The sequence below is a fragment of the Bos mutus genome, chromosome X (assembly GCF_027580195.1).
Source record: "Bos mutus isolate GX-2022 chromosome X, NWIPB_WYAK_1.1, whole genome shotgun sequence".
Taxonomy (NCBI): Eukaryota; Metazoa; Chordata; class Mammalia; order Artiodactyla; family Bovidae; genus Bos; species Bos mutus.
In genome coordinates this window covers 118500406-118521373 of record NC_091646.1, presented here as the reverse complement: position 1 = coordinate 118521373, position 20968 = coordinate 118500406, and the positions used below count along the sequence as shown (strand labels likewise).

The 20968-nt window shown below is 38.0% G+C and overlaps 1 protein-coding gene across 1 annotated transcript in view; it reads right to left on the bottom strand.

The window, feature by feature from the left end:
- Positions 1-5925: 5925 nt before the first annotated feature.
- Positions 5926-20968, bottom strand: part of APOO (apolipoprotein O) — a 53502-nt gene continuing 38459 nt past the window's right edge. Inside the window, exons 7-9 of the mRNA XM_005904035.2 lie at positions 20022-20102; positions 9674-9739; positions 5926-6176 (exon numbers count right to left, since the gene is read on the bottom strand). Of these exons, the coding sequence (XP_005904097.1) occupies positions 9704-9739; positions 20022-20102 (117 nt within the window). The 3' untranslated portion in view covers positions 5926-6176; positions 9674-9703. The remainder of the gene's footprint in view (positions 6177-9673; positions 9740-20021; positions 20103-20968) is intronic.

The following is a 20968-nucleotide window of genomic DNA, read 5'->3' as shown; positions in this document are numbered from 1 at the left end:
ATGTATGGCAAAAACCACCACAATATTGTAATTAGCCTCCAATTAAAATAAAGAAAATTTTTAAAAAATTTTAAAAACTGCTTTAATGTCTTGTGACCTGGAAATATTTAATGTAAATATAATAGTTTTTATTTATGTTTTTCCTCTAAAGCAGAAGGAGATGGCACAACATAAATAAAACAAATACCATTTTGATATGCTGTTTTGGAGGGTCCCCAAGGTTACGCACACATTCAACAATTCGCTGAGATGACTCACAGGACAGCATACAGTTGTCCTTGTCGTGTAGGTTTATCACAGCAAAGGGTACACAAGGCCAGCAAGGAAAAAAGACAAGGGCAGAATCTGGAGAAATGCATGAACAAGCTTCAGAGGCTTTCGCCCGCCCAGCCTGGGAGGAATACATGAGCATTTTCCTTTCTCCAGTACAAAAACTGCAGCTTAACATGTGCAATGCTTCTGCTGTAGAGAAGCTGATTACAGAGACTTAGCAGCCACGGTTCTTACTGGAGGCTGGTCACAGAGGCAGCCTCTGCCCAGCAACTACCAAAATTCATGATCCCCAGAAGGAAATCAAATGTTTATCATAAATCACAGCATTTGCACAAACAATCTATGTGACCTGACAGAGCAGAATCTGGTGTCCCAGTCTTTATCAGATTGGGGACTTCTGAGAAGCTGTTTCCTAAGGGCCAACCCTGAGGTCTCTCTGGAGACCGCAGTCTCAGAATTTCGAGGTTAATTCTCTTACTGCACAGAAGCCATGACATTCACTCGAGCTCTAATTTGAAATTTACTTAAGAAAACATTCAAACTTAGGGTCTAGTAATAGTCTGATTTTTTCATCAGTTTAGTTAGATGAAGTTTATACTATCAATGAATTTTTAAAGTATATTACAACAGTAGATATTGCATGGTACGTGTTTAAGCTAAGAGATTTTTCTTTTTGGGTGTGCAAAAGAATGTTTAATGCAGACTGTATTTAACAATTAAAAAAATCTAAATGTCTACCAATAGGGGGAACAGACAAGTAAAATGTGGAATATTCATACAATGGGATGCTATTAAAAAAAAGCAAAAAGATTTTTAAAGGACAGTGGTATACTTTATTATGCAAATGGGTATTAATTTTAATATTTTTCCTATTTTTTTGGCCACATGCAGCATGCAGGATCTTCGCTTCCTCACTAGGGATTGAACTCATTCATGCTCCCTGCAGAGGAAGCATGGTGTCTTAATCACTGGACTGTCAGGAAAGTTTTTAATTTCAAATTAAGTATATCTATTCATTAAAGCACAACCTGCAGGATCTCAACTGGTATAACTCTTAGCCAGACATTTCAATTCTTATTCATACTGAAAGTATTAAGACATTAAATCTTGTCTATATGCAATAACAACACATGTGCAGTAACATTAAGGAATAAGCTAGAAGAATACAACGAGGGTGCCCAAAAGCCCAACCCCAGGCTAACTCCTGTTGAACTTACTGTAGAAAGTGTTCCAAGGAGCAACAGCGATCACACAAAGACAGCACAAGTTAGGTCCTAATGCAGTAAAAGTAACATCACTCATTCAGTGTCTTGTTTTACCAGGCTTGTTTCCTCTGATTACTCGACTTCCTTCTCTAAAAAACAAATATCCTTGGGTGCTTCTTTGCATGAGACCAATATGCAGAATCACTGTCTATAAGACAGTTAATCTGTGTGGTATAACGCTGCTTCCCTGTAATTATTCTGATTGTTTTGTATACTTGCTTTGTCTTTGCATTTGAACTGTAAACTGCATTTCTCCTATCAAAACAAAGTATCTAGACCATGCACTCAACTGCTTCTTAATAAATCTAAAGAGGAAGTTACAGGGATTGAAGGTCTTTAGAGAGTACTCAGTCCAATCTTCTCTGTTTTGGAAGTCCAAAACATAGGGAAACACAGGGACACACACTCTCAGATAGGTGACAATGAAACAAATCCAATGCCTATGGGTATCCTTAAAGGTTAAGGAAAGGAAACAATGGACTTCCTATTCTGGAAAACCTGCCCCCCAGTGCATCCCAGCCCCTCTTGAGCAATGCTGCAATAGAGGGTTGCATTCCTGATGAAGGACTCAGAAAATGAATCACAGATATCAACCACAAAATGCCATAAAGACAAGGACACACCATAACCTTCTCAAACTTTAAAAAATGGGGAAAAATGTATCACAATGCATTCATTACAGGAGGGGCCCCACTGGACACGTGAAACCAAAATGTACAAAGTAAACATGAGACTTTTAATATTAACTTCCTTCCTTTTCTTAGAATTTAAGTGTTTTCATTTTTTTTCTTTATGTCAATGTCATGTGGGTACAGGGTCTCAAGGGCTGAACAGTTCCACTAAGTCTGCTGTAAAAAACAGAATCGTTATCGTCTGCCTCTCCCTAGCCTTTCCTAGGGCACCAGTGCCATCGTAACAACCCCTTTCTTCTCATCTTCCTGGGGTTTCCAGAGAAAGTAATGCATGTGTTCAGACTCTATCATTACCTGAAAGCTGTTTTCTCATAATTCAGAAGAGTTATGGAAGATAAATGAGATGGTTGATCTTTAAAAGCTGCTATTTTCCCTGTAGTGAACAAAAGCATATAAAATCTTTCCTCCAGCCACACTCAAATTTGGAGTCACTAACAAAATCTCAGTACTGTGCCAGATGAGCATATGACTTTACTTCTGAGTGTCAGAGCAGCCTTTGCATCCTACATTTTTCTCCATCTTTGCCTTTTGCTTTTTCTTCCATCGGTCTCGTACACTCCCAAGACAGGCCAGCACTGAAAGAACTCTTGAGTGTACCTTCAGCGTGTATCTGAGAGGAAAGAGTTTATGGACTGACTCTGCCAATGCTGAGTGTGAAGACTACTTCACAGGTGGGAGGGTTGGCAGGAAACAGAGTCACTTCCTTCGCTTTTCTTTTGCCTTCAAGTGCCAAAGCTAAAGACGAACAACGAAGCTCTAGAGCTGATTAAGAAGATAAATGCCCTTAAATGTGAAATACAGGTGACTCAGCACTGAACAAAATGTGAAAATGTGAAACAGTGAAACACTGTTTATGAAAACAAACTTTTCTCCCCCTTAGACGTTTGCTTGGCTATCATTTCATAAACTAAATAAGCCTGAACTTCCGTTATATTTGGAGTTTGACCTAACTGTACCCTTAGAACTATGTGCTGGCTATTTATTGACTTGAAATCTGAACCTATCAGAAGGGAAACAAAACATCAGACAGGAAGTGGACAAAGTGAATACCAAAATCTCAAGCGTTTCTTTCAGTAGTAAACAAAACCATGATTGCAAATACTGACTTTTAATTAAAATTAAACCTCAGATGAGGGTTCATTGCACAATATACTGCTGGTCCCTCTGACAGTGGTTTCTCCATTAACTTTAAAATTCCATTAACGAATTAAAAAGTGAAAACTTACACTCACAGTAAATCTCTAAGCTCATATAAATTATCATGAATAATGCTGGTCACAAAGAAAAATGTCCCTCTAAACACCCAGCCTTTTTCAAAATGAAAGTGCAAAGTGTGTTCACAGATAGAAAAATGAGGAAAAATCTTTTTGTTGTTGTTGAACTCAAACCTTCTTTTAATTTTAAATTATTTTTATTTATTTATTTGGCTGCACTGGGTCTTAGTTGTGGCATGTGGGGTCTAGTTCCCTGACCAGGGATCGAACCCAGGCCCCCTGCACTGGGAGTGCAGAGTCTTAGCCACTGGATTACCACGAAAGTCCCAGAATTTTTTTTTCAAACTAATGAAAATAATTACTACTCATTACTTGGCCTAATTTTAACTGTCACTTTTTGTTGTTGTTGTATAGCTACCAAGTCGTGTCTGACTCTTTGCAACCCCATAGACTGCAGCATGCCAGGCTACTCTGTCCTCCACTGTCTCCTAGAGTTTGCTCAAATCCATGTCCATTGAGTAGGTAATGCTATCTAACCATCTCATCCTCTGCCACCCCCTTCTCCTTTTGCCTTCCATCTTGCCAAGTATCAGGGTCTTTTTCAATGAGTCGACTCTTCGCATCAGGTGGCCAAAGTACTGGAGCTTCAGCTTCAGTCCTTCCAGTTAATATTCAGGGTTGATTTCCTTTAGGATTGACTGGTTTGATCTTGCTGTCCAAGGGACTCTCAAGAGTCTTCTCCAGCATCACAATTCAAAAGCAGCAATGTTCAGTGCTCAGCCTTCTTTATGGATCAACTCTCACATCCATACTTGACTACTAGAAACACCATAGCTTTGACTATACAGACCTTTGTTGGCAAAGTGATGTGATGTCACAGATTTGCCATTTAACCACAAGTAAGTTGCATTTTTCTATCTTTATATGTGAACACAAGCATTATACATACATTTTGAATTTTTTGGGGGCCATTTAGATATAATGCCACTGATCCATCTGCATCACATGGGCCACCACTGGGCTGGAATCCAGCCCTGCATTTAGCACAAAAGCTGCTGACCCAGCGGCCCCGGCACCTGCTACTCCACAGCCTCAGTGGGTGGTCTCTCAGCTGGCCTCGATTCTTCTACTACTATTACTGTAACTTTGTCCCAAGGTGTGACACAGGTGATAAGATTGTGAAGGCATTCTCTAGTATCACTGGTCTTTTTTCCCCCCACTGAAACAACTGCTTTAAATCTTGATTTTGACACAGCAATTTTTCTTAGGAGATATGATCACAGAATAGAGCATGCCACATTTGTCTCTTCAGAGAAGCTTAGATCACACTGTACGGTAGAGAAGCTTCCTCCAAAGCATTAAAGTTATCCAAACAGAACTACTCTGATTAAGTAACAGATAAATTGCATTGAGAGTCAGCCTTGTTTTGTTGTTTTTTGGCCATGCTGTGCAGCATGTGGGATCTTGGTACCTTGATTAGGGATGGAACCTGTGCCCGTTGCAGTAGAGGCATGGAATCTTAACCACTGGTCTGCCAGGGAAGTCCCCAAGAGTCAGTCTTATTATAAGAAAAAAAAAGGTTATAAGAAACAGAATAAAAAGTGTAACTGTAAATAGAGAATATTAACTCAGGATTAAAAAAAACAGAGTACAAATGCACTGAGGTAAGGAAACAAGCCAAAAAGGAAAGATACAAAATTGTACTCTGAAAAGTATAAAGTGAAGTTAAAGTGTTAGTCGCTCAGTCATGTCCAACTCTTTGTGACCCCATGGACTTTAGCCTACCAGGCTCCTCTGTCCATGGGATTTTCCAGGCGAGAATACTGGAGTGGGTTGCTCCACATGCTGTGGAGCAACTTTCCATGCCTCCCACTGGCAGTCAAGAACTGGAAGATCTATACAAGCTGGGAGGCAATGGCATAAAACAAGGAGTCATGGTCATTGTTTTCTTTTGTATGTCTTCTCATTATGGTCAGGCAACTATTACTTACAAGTTTTGTTCCTTGGGCTGGCGATGGAAGCATGATCTCTCAGCTCCAGAGCCACTCTTCTTTTTTTATTTAAAAAAAATGTTATTTACCTATTTTTGACTGCATTGGGTATTAGCTGTGGCGTGCAGGCTCTTCATGGTGCTCAGGCTTCTCTCTAGTTGTGTTGGGCAGGCTCCAGAGCACATGGACTCTATAGCTGTGGCTCACAGGCTTAGTTGCTCCACAGCATGTGGGATCTTAGTTCCCTGAACAGGGATCGAACCTATGTCCCCTAGAGTCATTCTTCTTAATGAAACCTTTGGAGACTGCCAGCTGATGCTAAGACGAGTGGGTGGTTTTCCTACATACACACACACACACACACACACACCATGCACATACATACATGTACACTCAGACACATACCACATATACACACAGGGAAAGGACATCAGGTACACTTAAACTGTCACTCAAACAATATCAGGGGAAAAAAGGACAATTTTTTTTAACTTAGATCTTTAATTATGTACATAAATAGCAACATGAGAACGAGGAGTTCTAAGGCTTATACATTATCTCTAGGTGGAAGAATTTCAGATTAGTCCACTTGGAGTATGGCATCACCCAAGATAACAAAGAGGCCTAGGACAGTTTTTCCAGAAGAAGAATGCCAATTTACTACATTCAATACTGACTTCTCTGCCATTTTTCTGTAGAAATACTGGTTTACCATATGGAGTTTCCAATGTTTACCTATAACTAAAAGAAAAAGAAAAACATAAATATAGTGTCCTCCCAGAAAAACAGCTCTAAGAGTTTGCATTTTTAAAATTTCTTAGGTTTAAATAGAGAAAGTCACATCAAATACATATATTACCATTATATGACATCACAATGAGCTGGTGAAAACTGTAATTATTCCCATTTTATAAATGAGTACACTAAAAACCAGAAAGGATTTTGGTTTATCTTTTATTTCCAATACTATATGCAGATTCTCAACTGGCTGTATATCTGAGATAAATTAACCAGATGGATGGGTGAATAAATGAAAAGTAACTGCTTAAATGGCACAGCACACACTACATTCCTCCCCTTCTGAAAATCAAACAACTATATTTCCATCCATCTGCTGGGGGAGACCATGATGATATCACAGCAAGTCCAACACATACCTTTCCTCACATCACCACCCCATCATTCTTTTCTGGAATGAAACACACATCAAATCCAAAGATACAGCATAGACAAGCCACCTCTTCTTCAGATTGCCTTTCTCCTAATATGTAATGAATCTACTTATAAAAATTTTAGAGGCCAGTGACTATTTCCTTGATCTTTTAAAATAAAAGTAAACATTTTTAAACATGTAAACTACTAGCTTACCTTTTCTATCTCAGTTTATTAATCTGTTTTGAACTTCTCTAAGAATTCAATAGATTTACTGCATTGTTAAAAAAAAAAACTTCAAACTGCCAACAATCTATATTAATAATGTTTTAATAGATTATGGCAGTCCATACTAGGAAATTATTAAGCAGCTAAAGGAGGAATAAGTGCCAACAGGGAAAGATGTACACAATATATTAAGTGACAAAAAAAAAGGCAAGTTAATGTATAAAATAGATAACTAATGAGAACCTACTGTATAGCACAGAGAACTCTACTCAATGCTCTGTGGTGACCTCCAGGCAAGAATACTGGAGTGGGTTGCCATTCCCTTCTCCAGATCTTCCTGACCCAGGGATCGAACCTGGGTCTCCTGCACTGCAGGCAGATTTTTACCATCTGAGCTACCAGGGAAGTCCTGTCCTGATTCACTATGTTGTATAGCAGAAACTAAGGCAACACTGTAGAGCAACTATATTCCAATAAAAATTAATTTCAAAAAAGCATGTTAATTCATTCAGCATAGCTAAACATAGCAGTGTCTGCAAAGTATTCTTATCAAAAAATTGGACCTAAATCTGATTAAGCCTTCAAATCCAACAGCCAGTTTATGAGAAATGCAGAGAGGAGAGGAACCAAGAGATAAAACAGAATGACACTAAATGGATACACTCAGCCACAGGCAGAACATGGGAAATTTCTAAAAGACAAATACACCTAGTTTTTCAACAAATAAATGGTAAGAGAAAAATGAGGGAGAAGGAACTATTACAGCTTAAGAGGGACTTAAAATATCTGAAAACATAGTTTATATCTTTGTAAAAAAAAAAAATGAAAGACACTTAAGAGACTCATCAGTCAAATGCAATGGGCAGATCTTGTTATGATCCTGACTCAACCAAAACAACTGTAAAAAGTTATTAATGAGACAATCAGGGAAATCTGCATACTCTGAATATTAAATGGTATTAAGGAATTAGTGTTAATTTCTCTAGATGTGATAATAAAATTGCAGTATGTGCCTGCATGGAACTTTTGGTGTACTTGCAAAACAGTACAAGGAATATGATCTCATTCTATCAAAAACCCAAAAGCATATTTGGATGTGTGTGTGTGAGAAAAAAGTTTGGAATGATATACAAACTATTAACAGAAATTACCTCTGGGAAAGGATTGGAAGACAAAACAAGCTTTCAAAACATTTATCTAAAAACAATTCTTTACAGCAAATATGCATCATTTTATAATTAAAAACTACATTTCCAATAAACAACTTAAAAAAACGAAATCAAGGTTGTATATACAATAAGCTGAACTCTGGCATGGAACATTTTTGAAAAAATGAAATGAATATGTACACAGTTTCCCTATATTCTGTGACTCATTGTCCCTAGAGAGAAATATAATACTATCCAGTGTCAAATCTCTGACGAACATGTGTGACTTCCTGGCAGCTTACCCCCTAGTCACCCAGATGCACATCTGGCCCCACTCCCCAGAGATGCCAATTGTGGGGTGGGGCTTAAGCCTCTGCTTTTCAACAATCTCCCAGGTAATCTGTATCACAAAATGTGAGAAATGCTGATTTAGGGTTTCTATGTGAAGGGCTGGGATGTGAAAGAGGATCTGAATTTATTTTCTGTGACCGCTAAAGCAAGATCAGACCACTGTGTAGTAGTTATAAGGAGACATATTTTTGCTTAGTATAAGAAACAGCTTCCTAGAAATTAGAACTGTCCAAAGATGGTTGCCCCATAGGGTGCTTTTCCTATCAGTGGAGGTAAAAACTAGGAACACACAGGGCTACAGAGAATTTCTCTTGAGGCTGGGGGTTATACCAAATACTTCTTTAAAATTCTAAGATTATATGACTCTCTGGGTCTCCAAAAATATTGGGACAACGTGAGAAAGAAAAACCTCAAACCCAGAGCTTTCATGAATTTTAAAACAGTAGCCATGACTTGCGATAAATGTAACACTGACTTTTTTAAAATAAATTTCTATTATAAAAGAAAATTCATATTCATTGCAAAAATTTTAAAATACATAGTTATATAGAAGAAAAAGTATAAAAATCATCATAATCTTACTATCTTAAGATACATACTTAAATTTTTTTTATTTTCTGGTAATTATCCTCTCTAAAAATGTATTAGACTAGCTTCTTTTTTTCATTTGATAATTGTGCATATGTGTGTGTGCTATGTCAATTCAGTCATGTTCAGCTCTTTGCAACCCTATGGACTGTAGCCCCATAGGCTCCTCTGTCCATGGGATTTCCAGGGAAGAATACTGGAGTGGGTTGCCATTTCCTCCTCCAGGGGATCTTCCCAACCCAGGGTCTGAACCCACGTCTCCTGCATCTTCTGCATTGGCAGGTGTATTCTTTACCACCGAGCCACCTGGGAAGCCCAGCCTCAAGTTACTCAATCTTTAAGGAAAGAAAATTACACCTGTGAATTCCCTATGTCACTTATTCTATATAATCTCGAGCGTCTCTACCAAAGTCATGCATTCAGCAAATGTTTATTGAATGATTATTAGGTGAATACAAGTGTGCTGACTATAGTGAAATGCTGTCTGAAAAAAATAAGCTTAAGAAATGATTGTCTGAAATAGGTTTGTAGACAAATCACAACTGTCGAGTTCTAGCTTGTCTAAAAAACCCAGGTACTTCTCAGAACAAACACAATTAAAGAAGTCATAGCACTTAGGCCCAAAAATTAAAGATGAAATAAAATATCATCCTGGCCCTTACGCTTCCACCACACAAAGTTTAAATGCCTATAATTAATTAATTAAAGACAAGTCATTTCAATTGGTGCTAATAATGCTAAAAATAACCATAAAGTTTTTTTGTTCTTTACCTGTTTAAAATGGGAAGAGCATGGAGTATTCTACTTATTTCCAGGTGAGTTCTTCACATTTCCTGACTTGTAAGACAGAAAGTAAGAATATTAATGCGGTTTGAAAAGAAATAGTAAAACTTCTAAAGAAATAGTGCACTGTTTCAAAGTGCACATCTTCCTAATTGAATATTATCTGATGCAAAGTGACCCATGTCTCCATAAGCTAAAGGTATTACTAGGGCTCCCTGAGGGCCCTGTTGTAGAAACTGACTCGGGCCCAGAGGACAGGAGGAAATAAAACTCCATTAATCCTCACTACACAGACTTGGCCAACAGCTGATTCAATAAAACATCCAATCAACAGTGAAAAGATTTCTTCACTACTTTATGTTATCGTCCTTGTTAAGGAAGGTTACTGAATCACTTTGCTATATACCTGAAACTAAAACAATATTGTAAATCAACTAAACTGCGGTAAAATTTAGAGGAAAAAAAAGAATAGTCACTATGATTGGAACATTAAAAAAAAAAAAAAAGGTTTTACACATATGGTAATACTTCCTGTAGGTCCTCTACTCTGTATATCATTCACTGTAGGGGTCAAATCACAAAACATGTTTATTCTGAAAGAGGTTATAATCAGACCACACCCATCCTGCCTAGCTGTCATCTGAGAACATATAATTAGGTCATGTCATCCATGAGAAGTGATGAAGGAAAGGTTCTAGAGGGAAAAATTCATGGGCTACATGTTTAAGACCTTACTTTCTTTCTCATATGTTCTTAAGACTGTAATTCTGAAAACACATTAATAAGACCTGATGTACGTCAAGGAACTGAGCTCCCATGAGTGGCAATCTGAAAAACACTAGGCTGCATTTGGGTGAAAATGGGGCTGTGATTCTGTGGGCGACTTGGTGCAGGTTCTCCTAGGGGCCTTCTCTCAGAGTTACCCATGAGTGAAGGAGGGGGAAAGTGAAAAAGCAGGAACAAACGCCTAACCCTATAATTTCAGAGCATAGTTTCTAGGCAACGTCAGGCTTACTGTAGGGGCTAAGAACCTGTCTCTAAGCACAGTGATCATACATTCCGGTTTGCTCAAGTTATCCATACTGGTTTATACCCGCTGTTTCAGTATAATTAATAAGTGTCCCCTTTCACTCTCAAGGGTATCCTGTCTTGGATGACAAATTATATGACCACTGTATCTACAGACCACAACCACTTGATGATGGAGTTCTGGGGAATAAAGCAAGATGTATTGCTTGGTGGATCATCATACAATATCCAGGTCCACTTGCTGCTCTGAATCTACAGGACTCAGTACCTCTGTGTCTTACTCTATTCCTCCAGAGCCTCTTTCTCACACAGTCACGCACACACCAGAGGCCTTCTTGCTGTTGCTCTTCCAACTTGCCAAGCTCCTTCCTGGGATAAGACCTTTACAAAACAAATCCTTTGACCTAGACTGGTCACTCCCAATTTTTACCTGGCTAAATGCTATTGGTCCTTCAGATCAAGGCTTTCTTCTGCCCTCTGCCCTTCTATTCAGATGAGAATCTTTATTCACATTCATAGCACCCATGCACTTCCTGATTTGTGGAATTCTTTCATTCATGTTTGAATCCTTCACTAATGTATGTTTCACAAGTGCACAATATCCCTTGGACCTCTTAGCACAGAGCATTCAAACATTTGTTGAATAAACAAATGGAATGAGGTAGAACCTAGAAATCTGATGAGTGTTTAAAAAAAGTTGGGGCATGTAATTAATGAAGAGATAAAAACAAGCTTCTGAAGATAAGTGAGATAAGCATGTCCAACAATTGGGTGTGTCATAAAAATCATGTGGTTCTCTACCTAGTTAAATGTATTTCAGGTCTGAATTATCTTAACATAATGCTTGCCAAGTACTTTCAGTGACATCTTATATATTCTACTATGGGTATTTGCCAGCAACTCGATCTCAAAAATATAAACTGCTAAGTTCATAAGCTTTTTAATCTTTTGGACATTAAGAAAATGAGCACATAAAAACATTCTTCTGGTTGAAGAAAACTACTCTGTTGCTAGGAAATTTTTCTTGTTTGATTACATACTACTTATAGTATAATAAAACATGACAGTCAAATATCTCACTAATGAAATAGTGAGCCCATCCACGCTATTACAAATCAGATCTCTCTTGGCAGAAATCATCATGATTTCAGCAAAAACAATATTCTGACTTCAAAAGACAGTTTGTGACTTAGCACAAGCCAGAAATCAATTTTTTTGCATCTCCAGACAGTTTTATTTAAAATATTTTACAATGTAACCATTTTCCTTATAATCTAATTTTAATACATATTGGGTTTCACTGTTCTTTTTAAGTGATTAATGCATTTTAACCCAACACATCTAAAAAATATTATACTATTATTGCAACATGTAATCAATATAACGTCAATCAATATTAAAATCCTGAGATAGTTCACAATCTTTTTAATTTGGACCATGTCTTCTAAATTTGGTGTGAATTTGCCCTTATAGCACACCTCAGTGCGGATCAGCTACACTTCATGTAGTCCATAGCTGGTGTCTGCCATATTAACTGCTATGGGCTACAGGAATTAATCAAAATATTTATTTCTAATTAATATGTACTGCCATATGAAGGGGTATTTGTAGCTAAACCTTTAAGGTATAGTAACCCACTGAAATGTCTGAGCCCTTCACTAGCTGAATCATTTTGATCAATTACTTCTCCAAAATGCAGTTTCCTCAGTTATAACATGGGGATAATAATAGCTGGCTTAAAATTCAATGTTCAAAAAACTAAGATCATGGCATCTGGTCACATCACTTCATGGCGAATAGATGGGGGAAAAATGGAAACAGTGGCAGACTTTATTTTCTTGGGCTCCAAAATCACTGCAGAGAGTGACTGCAGCCATAAAATTAAAAGATGCTTGCTTCTTGGAAGAAAAGCTATGACAAACCTAGAGAGCATATTAAAAGCAGAGACATGACTTTGCTAACAAAGGTCCATAGAATCAAAGTTATGGTTTTTCCAGAAATAATGTATGGATATGAGAGTTGGACCATTAAGAATGCTGAGTGCCAAAGAATTGATGGTTTTGAACTGTGGTGTTGGAGAAGACTCTTGAGAGTCCCTTGGCCAGCAAGGTGATCAAACCAGTCAATCCTAAGGGAAATCAATCCTGAATACTCATTGCAAGGATGGATGCTGAAGCCGAAGCTCCAATACGTTGGCCACCTGATGCAGAGCTGACTCAATGGAAAAGACCCTGATGCTGGGAAAGATTGAAGGCAAAAGGAGAAGGAGATGACACAGGATGAGATGGTTGGATGGCATCACCATTTCATTGGACATGAGTTTGAGGAAACTCTGGAAGATGGTGAAGGACAGGGAAGCCTGGCATGCTGCAGTCCATGGGGTCACAGAGTCGAACATGACTGAGTGACTGAACAAATAATAGAACCTGCTTCACAGACTCTTCCTGAGCAAAGAGTTTAGCACCCAGGGCCAAGCTCCCAGCAAGTACTCCATAAATGTCCCATATCCTATGTGGTAGGTCACTTAACTTTTTCAATGAGGAAATAAAAGGTAAGGGAAAATGACCTGTCAAAACCCCAATGAAATTCCAGTTCACTGGGTGTGGTAGGCAGAATAATGGCCCCCCAGAGGTGTTTGCATCCTAATGCTGGAACCTGTGACTGTGCTACTGTACATGGCAAAGGAGAATTACAGTGGCACTGGAGTTAAGGTTGCAAACCAGCTGACCTTACGATAGGGAGATTATCTTGGATTATCTAGGTTGGCCCAATTGAATCACATGGGTTCCTACAGCGTAAGAGAACAGAAGACAGGGTCAAAGAAACAGGACATGAACAGGGCTCAACTGCAGAGGCTGGCTTTGAAGACGGAAGATGAGGGCTGGGAGACGAGGAATGCTGCAGCCTCTAGAGGCTGAGAACTGCCCTTAGCTGACAGCCAGCAAAGCAGACCTTGACCCTATAACCGCCAAGAAACTGAATTCTGTCAACAACCTGAATGAGCAGGAAGTGGATTCTCCCCTGGAACCTCCAGAAAGGACTCAAGGACAACTTGATTTAGCACCAGACGTCTAACCTACAGAGTCTAAGAAAATAGATTTGCATTCATCTCAGTCAGTAACGTTGTGGTCATTTGTTACGGCAGCAAATAGCAAACTAAAACAGATACAAGGACTTTTGACTAATGAGTATAAGCTCTATGGCTCCATTTTCCATCAGGAGATGTTGCCTTCTCCCGTGCAGATGTCACATGACATCTATCATGGCTACCATGTCTAAAGTTGGTCCATTTTCTCTGCTTCTGACATGGATAAACCCACTGAATCATCGAAACAACCCCCATTTACCAGAGCACCAGAACAATTTCCCAAGGTTCCCTGGTGGCTCAGCTGGTAAAGAGTCCACCTGCAATGCAGGAGACCTGGGTTTGATGCCTCAGTTGGGACGATCCCCTGGAGAAGGGAAAGGCTACCCACTCTGGTCTTCTGGCCTGGAGAATTCCATGGACTGTATAGTCCACAGGGTCGCAAAGAGTCGGACTCAACTGAGCCACTTTCACTCACTCAAGGATTCTAAGAGGTGGGGGTGAGGGGGGAACTGGAGAAGAGCCTGGTGTGTCCACTATGGAGTCTACTCTCTTGGCTACCAGGTCACGCGGCATCGTGCCTTGTCTACGTTTTCTGATACCAAAAGTGTATGTCTTTCAAAAAAAGGAGAGACCTTTTCTTTCAGGATTTCTTATTTTTTATTTTGCTAAGTAATATTGTTTTTAAAGAACAAAAGAAAACTCATTACCTAGTACCTTTATTTCTTAGCATTTTAATAACAAAAACTAGAATGGGCAGAAATTCAGAATAAATTTAGCTTTACGGAAAACCCACTATATTGTCCTTATTTTTATTTTATTGTGGTAAGAACACTTAATATGAGATCTGCTCTCCTGACAAATTTTAAAGTGTACAATATTGTAATGCTAACTATAGGCACTATGCTGTACAGCAGATCTCTAGAATTATCCATCTTGTATAACTGAAATTTTATACCCATTAAATAGCAACTCCCCATTTTCCCCTCACCCCCTGCTTCTATAAATCTGACTGTTTTAGATACTTCATGTAAGTGAACTCAAACAGTATTTCTCCTGTGACTGCCTTATTTCAGAGATGATCATTTTAAAATCATATCACTTACAGCTAAACTTGAGTGTGTTTAGAAAGCTGAGGAATTTTGAATGGAGGAAGAGAAAACAGGATTTACTCAGGATGGTGGCCACTGTTTCCCTTTTATTTTCCTGCTGAGCTAGCAAAGGCTTGAATACAACTATTAAAAGCTTAGCATTAGAAATTCTGCTCAGTTTTCACATTAGTAACAGGTTTATATTTCTTTATATTTTCCTGCCCTTCAAAGAAGTATTAAGTCCTTGGCTTTTAGTTATTGTTGGTCTTTAACAGTCATTTTATAATTCTTTGATAGTAAATTGTCACAAGTTTTTAAAACCTACTGAAAATTAAACATGACTTTTACTGAAACACATTGCTGTGTTTGGTTAATTTAGAAGACAATTCCAAAAGGGCCATCTGTGACCCTGGGGCCTGCCACCCACCACGGGCCTCCATCTCTGAAACTCAGACTTTGGGCTGGGACTATTCTGAAGGGGTTTCAGATTAGCAATGAACAATCAATGAATAGTTTCCTGCTTTTATTAAGTGCCTAGAGTCAAAGAGTGAAAACTGTAATGGAAACGATCTATGAATCAACTATATTAAGAACTCCTAATCATCATCAAAAGGCATCAAAACTGAAAAGACTAGCCTCAAACCGGGAGAAGACATCTGCAAACATGTGACCACAATATTAATATCTAGGAAAAAACGAAGCCTTTTACATCAATCATTAAGAAAGGAACTAATGACCCACATAAAAAATGCCAAAAGACATGAACAGGCATTTCAAGAAGAAACCAATAAACATGTGAAAAGATGTTCAACCTCATTCGTAATCAAAGGAATGTACACCAAAACAACAAAGAGAAATTCTGAGACCACTGTGACATGGCAGCCAGAAAACTATTGCAGAGTTCTTGCATCACATCAGAAGGACACAGAGCCAGCTTCTACCAGCCAAAATGAGCAACCTGAACTCCAACAAGGATAAGAATTACAAAGCATTCAAACCCAAATATGTTTAAATTGACAAATTCAAAATGATTGTTAAAAAAAAAAAAAACTAGTTGGAGACATTCTGAGGATGTGAGGGAACAAATTTATTATTCTGAAAGCCAGACAAATCCAAGAGAAAAAGCTGAGCATTTATCTTGTCTTTCCTATAACTAACTAACTAGATTATGAGCGGAAAGAGTTCTTTATTCACGTGCTCTAGCTATCACGTGAAAATGAAATGACAGAAATAGAATATCACCATTTTCCAACTCCCAGTAAATCAGTGAGTCTAGGCATTGATCCTCAACAGCCACTAACACCAAACTGGTAAAGTGAAGCAAAAACATAGGTGCCTGCATAGACCTATGGCCTTGCCAACTGGACCAGCACAAACTTGATTAGGCAGCCTGTGGACCCAGCAGCCAATCTTCAGGAAATGTAGAGAAGAGAGGAACACTTTCAACTGCACCTAGGTGTGTAATCAGTAAAACCCAAACTGTTGGAAACTACAGGTCCAACGTGCCAGGTTCTTTTAACAGATACAGTGTAAGGAAAATAAGAGGATGGAAGGAGAAACTGTAGATTAAAAGTGACTTAGAAGGGGAAAAAAGCCTTAAAAGAAATATCAAGTCAGAAATAATAGTGGGCAAGACTAAAGAGACAGGGATAGATACTTAGGTGACAAAGCTATTAATAGTTGAAAGAAAGTACATTATTGGGGCAACTAAGGAAATCTGACTGTGGACTGCATATTAGATAATGTCTATGTAAACAAAGAAATGTCAACTTTCCTGAGCATGATAATGGTATTGTGATTCTATCAGTAAATGACCATATTCTTTGGAAATACACACTGAATTAGATATGGGTAGAAAGCGCCATATCTATAAGTTTCAAATGGTTCAGAAAAATAAAATACACATGTGTGAGTGCCCAAGCATGTGTAAAACAACAGACAAAGCAAATGTAGCAAAATGGTAACTGGTGAATCTAAGTGAAGGGTATATTCATTATACTATTCCTGCAACTGTTTTGCAGTTCTGAATTTTTTTTTTTCAAAACAAAAACTGGGGAACAAAACAAAGCCACACATACACACACACCACAGTGAAAAACTACTTCAAAAGCACCAGACTGGCAAAAATAGAAAACTTGTCATCTAGTAAAATTGATGTGCAGACCCTATGAACTAGGAATCTCAGCCTAGAAAGACTCTTAATTAAAAAAAAAAAAAAAAGACTCTTAATAAACCATGACACATGTACAAAAATATGCTCACAGCTGTGTGTGCAACAATATACTGAAAACCATCCAACTAGCCATCAACATGGGATTTCCCCATAAAGAAATATTCTATAGCAGTATAAATTAATAAACTACGGCCATACACAGCCCATAAACATAATGCTTAGGGAACAAAACAACTTGCAAAATAATACACAGAGTAAGACTCCATCTAGACAAACTATATATTTATTTACATGTATATCTGATATAGTTACGTTAAAAGGCAAAAAACAGGCAAGCTGAACCACAGTGTTTAGGTTAAACTACAAGAAAAGTTTAAAGAAGAACAAAGGAATAAAAACTTCAAAATTCTGGATAGTGGTTCTCTCTGGGTAGACAGAGGGGCACAGGAAGAAGTTGAAAGACACTGGTAATTTCCTATTTTTAAAGATGGATGGTTGGTTGGTATATGAATGGTCATTGTATTGTTGGATTTTAAACTGTAAATAAACATATACACAGTTATTGTACATATATTTTATATATTCTTTTATCTCAAAAAAGGAAAAAACCCTGACCCACTATGATGACAATATTTCTGGACACACCCATCTTTGCTTCACAGTTCTGCCAAAGCAAAGAATTCATTTTAGCTGAAGCAGATTAATTCCTCTTCACCAACCAACCACAGAACTGAAAGATCACCTCATTCAAATTTCACTGGTAGAAGACTCACTGCAAATATTTAGAATTAACTCCTAAAAGGGAAAAGGGATGTGGCGGACCAAAAAATGCCACAGACTTCCTTAGGGTTTTTGAGAGCAATACAGCTCCATGGGAAATAATTAAGAACTGAACCACCATTCATACCACTTAAAATTTCAGGGCTCCATTTTAAACACAATGGCCACAAATTTCTTTTGACTATTTACAACCAAAAGTATGTATATCTGTTACATGATTGTAGTACAAACAATTATGAATCAGACTGCACTGAATTTGAGACTGGTAATTAAAGCCTGACTTGAAAACCAATTTCTAAACATGCTAAGAAACAAACAAAAATCTCCTCCACAAAGTGTTCCCCAATTCCTTTCAAAGAGTTCCTGAGCTCCAAAAGATTCCTGTTTCAGGGTAGTTTAAATCTTTACTCTCAGTAGTAAAGAAAAAACAAACAAAAAATACTGAAACCCACAAAGTCCAACAAGGCAGGGGGCAGGGAAATCAATAAAAAACAAAAGCATTTCACTATCAAAAATAATTCCCCAAATCTAAGTACATCAAATCTTGAATTAATAGGGCCTTCTGATATTTTTCACTTAGAACTTGTGCTAAATGTTTAAGTTGTCAATATCCATTTTATTAGCTTCTAGTCACGACAGATAGCTGTCAGGAGAACTGTGCTTGAGAGTAAATGAGTGGAACTCTCAGTGATGCTCAAGAGGGCAAGGGCACAGACAGGAGACCAGAGAAGATATATAGACCAACCTCAGACTAATTAGGCATCTTTACTACCTCACTCCCCATATCCAGCGTTTTCAAACAGCCATAAAGTGCTGGCCTGTTCAGCTTGCATTCCAACCACAGTCCAGTTGGTGAGCACGTGTCTGCCTGACACCACAGTGAACGCTCAGACTCCCAGGGGACAACCCCCCCTCACCATGGCTTTTGTGTGCATTAGTTCTGTACTGACACCACAGCGAGCACGCAGAACTGAGGTGGAGTTTCATTTTCCACATTTCTTTCTAAGGCTGTGTGTGTATAGCTTTCCTGACAGTCTACTTCCTTTCTCATATTAAACTCAGTGTGGACTTAAGGAATTTTTTTAACAGGAAAGAGAGCTTCCAAAGAAAATGTCAGAGAAATGAAAATAAAACTATGAGTGTTTATTCTTTAAGATGGATTGCCAAAGGGCACTTGATATTAATATACAACTTCCTACTCAAGAGCTAGCTGGTTTTAAACAGGCTCAATAGAGGTTAATTCCTTTAGAAATCACCAGTACAAAACCTAGTCTTAAGATTTCACTGGAAGAGTATTTATGTAACTAATGAGAAGGGCTTATAATTTATTCTACAATGTTACTTTCAAGTTCCAGTTCAAATTCCTGGACTTTGAGAAAGGTATTTATATTTTTTTAAAAGAGTACTTTGATTTGAGATGACCAGAATCAAGTGTTCTATGATAAGGTATGTTAATAATAAGAACCCTAATTCTTCCTCATTGAGCTGTGCCTCTGAGTGCTCAGAGAAGACATGATGCCTTGTTCTACACTTACTCTTCCTTATCAGAGCAGAGAGAACGTTCCAGCAAACATGGGCAACATTTATCAGCTAAGTGGCTGTGAGAAGAGACAAAAAAATAGCATGTCCTTATAATTCCACAACCTCTTCCCCTCTGATGCTCGCCTACGAGTCAGTAGAGTGGCCTGTAACTGGTGGCTGGGCCCCCATATGCCCTTAACTGGGCCCAGAGGCTAGGGGATGAACAGATACAGTACTGATAAAGCAAAGAATGGAGCCTATGATGAGTGAAATAGCAAGAGGAGAAGTCTCGGCTATTCATCTTCTGCTGGGAACATACCCTGTTTCCATCTATTCTAGTTTTGATAAAACTTTCAGATAATATGCAACACTCTGAACAAATTGTAAATACACAGAGTGGAAATTATGGTCTAAGACTGAAGTGGAATGCATTCTATGATCCCTTCTTATATTCAGCCCGGCTAAAAACAATCAAATGCATAGAAGTTCTATTGCTCCTCCAATAAAGGCCACCCGAGAAGAATCTGAGCCACGGGCATAAGGAAATACAAACACAAAAAGCAGGAGCAAGCAACAGGGTTATTAAGAATTTTATAAAACCTGAGAGAAACCACACATTTAAACTGAAAGGAAGATAATGAAAAAGATCTTTCTCACCTTTTGAAAGTTCTCCTTCCACAAATCTTCTACGACAATGTATCCTCGTAAACCCCAGTCATACAATTTCTCTCCACTGACCTTGAAATAAAATATAAAAGATCCATTGCTATTTCATATATGAAGTGGTAAGGAAGAGAATTTATTGCTTTCTTTTGTCCCATTTCCAAAACAAGTGTATTTAAGCAGACAACTACCACAGGAATCTTGATTGAACATACACATTAAAACTATATAATGTAAGCAAATAAAAGATAGCAAGAATGATGGGGTAAGAAGAAAAAATAGTTTGCCCATGTATAGCTACTGTTTAAAATAATGTGCCATAAATTATAGGTGTATATTTCAACCTTTCACAATTTCAAGGGAAAAAATGCTGATATGAGAAATTCCTAAAAAATCAGATAAGAAAGAAGGCTTCTACCTATCACATCTAGCATGTAACAGCCAACCAAGTCTGAAACTCAAGATGAAAATCATTCATTCATTTTAGGGGCTAGGTAAAAAAACAAGTGAGCCCAGTAAAGACGGTCAGTCTTCCCAGATCCCTCAAAACATAAAAGTCTTTGAGTTTCTATAGGACTTTTGCTGTCTGCTCCAAAATCCTTTCTACAACATGCAGAAAGGTAGGGTCCAGGGTCAGAGAACATTTTGGGGTAAGTGAGCTCCCTACCTTAAAAGGTGCTGATCCACCTTTGGCCTGCTGACTTCAATTACTGGAAACTTTTTAAAAAAATATTGAGCTTTCTTAAAAAGAAACTTCCAATAATTTGCATTCATTGGTCCTATTTATGACAATATTGATTAGTCTTCTACATGAAACTACTTTGATTTTTTGAAAGCAGTTATTATTCTCTTCCGAATTTTTATAATCTCTATATACCATTTGTCTCTATATACCATTTTACTTTACCAAGCACATTCACATGATTTATCTCTATTCTATA